This window comes from Coffea arabica, chromosome 3c, assembly GCF_036785885.1.
Source record: "Coffea arabica cultivar ET-39 chromosome 3c, Coffea Arabica ET-39 HiFi, whole genome shotgun sequence".
NCBI lineage: Eukaryota > Viridiplantae > Streptophyta > Magnoliopsida > Gentianales > Rubiaceae > Coffea > Coffea arabica.
In genome coordinates, this window is record NC_092314.1 from 5,939,463 (window position 1) to 5,945,462 (window position 6,000).

The 6,000-nt window shown below is 36.0% G+C and overlaps 1 protein-coding gene across 1 annotated transcript; it reads right to left on the minus strand.

Moving 5' to 3' along the window:
• Positions 1 to 1,653: 1,653 nt before the first annotated feature.
• Positions 1,654 to 2,766, minus strand: LOC113735446 (F-box/kelch-repeat protein KIB1-like). Its single transcript, XM_027262451.2, has one exon. It carries the CDS (start codon positions 2,764 to 2,766, stop codon positions 1,654 to 1,656), a length of 1,113 nt encoding a protein of 370 aa, XP_027118252.2.
• Between the last annotated feature and the right edge of the window lie 3,234 nt (positions 2,767 to 6,000).

Here is a 6,000-nt window from a genome sequence, read left to right on the forward strand (position 1 = left end):
ACATACTCTTAAACTGGGGATTGGGGAGGCTGTGATGATTTTGGTTATTGTTGCTTTGGAAGCAAGCATCAAGCTATCAAAAGCTAGAATCCATAGTTCAAGATTTTTGCAGATGTTTCAGTGGATATGTTTTGAGTTCTTTAGTCTGCATAACAGAACATGGAAAACTATCAAGATAAGCTAAAAACTATGGAAAATGGTAACAGCCAAATAAATAGCTAAATTTAATCAGTATATCTGTTATTACATCCTAATGTACCTCAGGATATTGATGACAGTTATACCGATGTGGGAACGCTAATTCAGCTAAGCTAATTTGGTAGAGAACCCAAAAGGGTGACCTGTAAATCACTAGTGTGTACGATATAACCTGTAAATTAAAATTTTTTAGCAAAATACACTAATTACAGTTACAGAATATGCTAATTTTGAAATTTCGATTTCTAAACCCTAATTGCCTATGTTATGTAATTAGTTATGAGAATTATTGATGAAATAGTGGTTTTGTGGATGTTGGATTATGGAATTTTATATACATAATTGAATTTCTGCTGCTGAAATTCATTGGAATTTTTTTTCTTGTTCTATTCTCTGTCTGTGTTATCTGAGAAATGGGTGAATTAGTTACAAGTATTGATAGTTTTTAGTTTTATCTGGCAAATTGGCATCTGGGCTTCCATGATAAATTTACTGCGTGCTAGGCTTCTTAGGTACACTCATATACGCTCTCTTCAAAACAGTAGTGTGTGTAATTTTATCTCAAAGGAAGTTTCTGCAATTGTTATTACAATTTGGAAGGAATGAAGTAAACTATCAGCTCTTTAGTTTTGTTCCTCAATTTTGAGAATGTGTGTGGCTCAGTTTAGAGGTTTATTATCAAGGATTGTGTGTGTGGCATAAATTTTCATGGTTGGTGATTGAAGGGTGAAACTGTTGGAGAGATTGCATTCTTACTTAAATCTTTGTTTGATCATGGACAATCTCTTGATGATACTGTTGTGCATCTTGTGAATGCGTTAATGCATTGGTATTACAGAATATCATTGTTTCATCTTTTTTGATCGAGCAGAGGGGAACTCATAATGAGATGCATTGAATGAGTGTATGATCTGAATGGATTTCTGTGAAAATGCATATTTCTTTGTTGTGGTACTTTCTAACACTTCGTCCAAGTATTGATGTCCTGTTTGTTGATAAACCCCTTTTACCTGAAGTAGTTCTCTAATTGTGCTCATGATTGATTGCATTATGGTAAGAACAAGTCTAGCATGACTGGCCTTGGTCTTGGCCTCCTCTGTGGCATGTTATGGAGGGAGCAATTGGACTTGTCATTATGACTACACACTATTAAGTGGTGACTGGGAGGTTGTGATGATGTTTTATCCTTGTTTCTCGGAACAAGCATAAAGCAATCAGAAGCTAGAATCCAATCTTCCAAGATTTATGCAGATGTTTTTCAGTGTACGCGTTTGAGTTCTCTAGTCTGCTTGATGCCAAAGTGTCGAGACAAGCTAAAAACTTACGAAAATTAAAGCGGCCAAAGAAACATATAATCTATCTTGAGGCTTGAAGGGTATTGGTTCAAAGTATCTGCAAATTTACTAAAGTTGAACTTATAGTCTGACCGGTACGTCATGAGTTTCCTGAGAATCACTAACTCCAGTTACAATTATTGGGCATGATCCAAAAGGGTGTTGGGTAAAATCTTTGCACAAAATCACACTCATAAATTGGACTAATACTCTTATCTTCTAAGCTAAAGACGCCAATATCATGACCTCCATACAAGTAATCTTCAAACATCCGGTCCCAATAATCATCTGTGAAATAAATTGAGTTTCCCTTGAGCTCTTGGTAATCTCTAGCAGAAACTGAAATGCTATGATTTCCGCCAAGAAAAATCACTTGATCCTTCAAAGATCGGACCTCTTCCACTTTCTTTTCAATCACATCTACCTTGTAAACTTGGAAGTAAAACGTCCTATATGGACAAGTCAAAGGATGGATATCTTCTTCACCTAGAAGATCTCCTTCACAAAGCAGCTCACCTTCATGATTCACGAACTCCCCAACGAACCTAACAATGAACAACATCTCCCCCAACAATGGCACTAAGTACCATTGAGTAGTACAACGATCAGAAGGAAAAGACAAGATTGGTGTATAGCTGCACTGTACACATACCTTTCTCGTAGGTGTACAAGAATCAGCAAAATCCCATCCCTCGATTGTAATCCCTCCTCTCAACGTATAGAGCATATTGCTAAACCATACAAGATCATGGTAATATTGAGTCTCACCAAAGGTTGTCCATGTTTTGTCTCCACAACAGTGAAAAGCAAGTTTCTTGTTCAAACCATAAATGATTATGACCTTGTAGTTGTCATTGTGAGATGGATCAACAGATAAAATTGCTTTATCAATCAGGGTTCGTCGTAACTGTTCTGAAGATGTATGGGAACTAGGCTTTACTTTTGCCTGCGGAAGTTGAATAATACTCCTTGAGAGTACATTCATCAGAGTAAACTCAGAATTCTTGCTTAATATCATCACCCATCCATGAGAGGAGCCGACAATCCGATTATCCTCGTATTCTGAAGCAATAACATCTTCAGATTCTTCAAAAACAAGGTTGAGATCATAGGCTGTCTTGTCTTTCAGACTGAATAAGCCAAGTCTGCAATTAGGCTGACTAGTTATTTTATCGAGAGGAACGATCAGAAGTGGACCTGATGATGAAGAAACGGGTTTCTTATTATTCGCCATATTGATTCTTGATTCTTAGAAAAAATAAGATATGAAGTGGAAGGATTCAAGTATTTGAAGCGGTGGTCTTCCCTGTCTTTGAAGTTGTGGTATTTATAAGTCTCCCTGTTCCCTATTGCGAATATCAATCCAAATTTGACTTGGACTTGGAGTCTAGCATCCTTTTTGGATCCAGCCAACTTAGGGAATCATAGAAAGAATAGGAAACAATAAATCAATAACAAAAGTGGAATTTAAATACCATCAGAATTTCCCGTTTAAATAACATCAGAATTTTCTCACCATCACGAAAAGCCAATCAGTAACTCATTGGCGCCAAGCAAACAGAATTTGGGAATTGAGCGTTCTTTCAGAGAAGGAATAGCAACGAAATCCAACATGGACAATTTACCTTTTGGAGTACGTTTCTGCCCCACAGATGAAGAGTTGATCACGCACTATCTAAAAAACAAGGTAACGGAACAGCCATTACCATCAGACAAATTCACGATAGAAAGAGATATCTATGGGGAGAACGAGACAGCAACGCCTTGGATTCTGTTTGGCGAGGATGCTCCATGGCAGACACCAGTGGTGGATGCTTTTGGTAAGGTGTTTGTTCATCAGAAGGTACTCTATGTTTTCACAAAGCTGTTGAATGTTGGAAAGTCCAGCGACAAGAATAAGAAGAGAATCGCGGGTTGTGGCAATTGGCATAACAATTCGGCACCAGAGCCTATCATGAAGAACTGGGGATGGGGTTATCAGCTGATTGGCAACAAGAGGACGTTCACCTATCGATCCAAGGAGGAGACTGTCGGCCATTGGACGATGCACGAGTATGAGCTTGGTGGTGCAAGTTTGCAAGGGATAAATTTAGAAAACAATTATGTACTTTGTAAGATAAAGAGGGATGACTCGAAAAGCTCCAAGGGAGGAAGACTTCTATCTTGGAAGAATTCCAGGTTTGCCATGGTGCAATTTAATGAAGATGACGAGGTAATAGTCGAACCAGTGATGGGAAATTCAGTTCCTAAGGCAACATTAGGCAAGAGAAAATCAGTTTCTGGGGAAGGCAAACAACCTGAGGAGACTGAGAATTTCAGAAGAGGTTATATCCAGTATCGTGGAGATGGGATTGAATCTTCTGGCTTGAAATTAGTCCAGGAGGAGTCAAGTACAAGTGTTAACAACTACTCAAACCCGTTTGATCTGAAGAATGTAAAGCAAGGAAACTCAAACGGGGATTCTTCATCAACTATGGATGATTTGTTTCAATTTCAACCTGTAAATTTGTCGTGATAACTTGTTAGTTTTCATTGTCCATATAAAGCCACCATCATCAGCATGGTAGGTTTTTGGACTAAGCTATACAGCCGTATACACAGTGAGGTTGTCCAACCTTCGTAGAATAAATTCAGCAGAGATTTTTTTACCCTTATGTTTGTTTGTTCGGGATAGACGAGAGTATCATCGTATGAAGGGTTGACGTTCTTAAATTTTTTTTTTATTTATTTTTGGTCAATGCAAATCTATAGAGATTATTTCATTGGCATTCTTTTTTTTTTTTTTCCCTTTCCCGGAAAAGCATTGGCCTTGTCTTCAGACATTGCCTTTAACTTTTGTAACTCGTGATGTACGAAACTCTGAGATATTCAAGATTCAATTGAATTCTAATAATTTACCTAATTGTTATCCACCAAATTGTTATTATCAAGGGTGTTTAATTAATGCGGATCTTGGTCCAACTAATTTGGAAGGCTAGACCTTAAACAAGACAATAAGGCAAAAGATGAGATTGGCCCTAGTGGGATTTGGGATGCCCTCTGAACTCAATAAAATAAACTCTGATTTTGGTTTTCTTGTTTTTGTTTCAATTTTCTCTTATCTATACTATATTTTATCTATATCTGTACTACATTAAAAGCATCAATATGATTTGGTGACTTAGTTTTCACTTTTCAATAATATCATTGCCTAAGATTAATTGTAATTGTTCTATGGTTGCAAATTATAATGCCATTCTAATATTTTTGAGGGTATTTGTTTATCTTAGAGTAAATTTGGAATTATAGTTAGATTCGAAATAAAATTACCTTTATGTCAATTTGTTAAGAAAAGGACATTGCTTTGGAAATACTACTGAATTTGGAATTGTAATCAAGTAAGGCCAATGCTACTTGGAATTGGAATTGGAATGTTATTCAGATTGAGACTAATTGAATAGTGGTTTCATTAGGTTATGTCTTTCACCAAAACGCCACTTTAAACCTCAATGTTATACTCATATTACAAACCCCAAGTAAGTGGAAATTGTCCCCATTCCATTTTTCTATTTTCTTCTTTTTCTCCCAAAGAAATTCGGAAAGGTTTGCATCATGGAAAAGTTAAAAATATTCTCTTTAGTTAAGGTCTATTAGGCACTAACGGATGATCCATTGTGATGTTTCCGAAATTGTTTTACTTCAAGCAAATGGTAAATGTGGTACCTAAAAAAAACAGTAAATGTGGTTTTCCATGTAATGTTGATATAAAGTTTTACAATGAAAAGAGTTTCTAATTTTTTTTAGGAATAAAATCTTGAATTGGAAGGAAATTGTTTTGGAATTGGAAAAGTTGAAAGATTCTCTTTAGCTGAGATCCATTAGGTGCCAATTTATGTTTTGTTGTGATCTTTCTTGCAATTATTTCACTTCAAGCAAACAAGTAAATGCGGTTTGTAGGTAGTACAGTATAGTGACATAAATTTTTTCAGCACAAATTTAGCTTTTTTAATTTGTTTTTTGAGGAACAAAATCTTAAATTGGAAGGAAATTTTTGTATAGGGTGGTATGTCCATCGAAATTGAACATTGTCTTGTGATGGCCCAAAAAGTTAAATAGATATTAAAGGAATATTAAAGTTAAAAGTTTCATTCAGATGTTAGAGCAGCAACAATTTTTACAATCCAATTGGGATTTTCGGCAGAAATTTTTGTAATCATTGACATATTAAAATCAGCTTGATGGCCTTATTCTTTCGTATCATAAACCCCTCAAGCATGGTTGTAACGTTAAACTGGTTGGAGGAATAAGATACCTACCCTAAATTCTCCTACACCAGTGGCACGGGAGCTATTAAATCTGGCGTATGAGAAGTTCCATGACAAAACAGAAAGTGAACAAAAAAAACAGATTAGTGCAGTTGCATACTAATTTAAGATGTATCCTGGATTATTAGTCTTGCATTTCTGTTGTTTTGAAATGATTCAGAGGT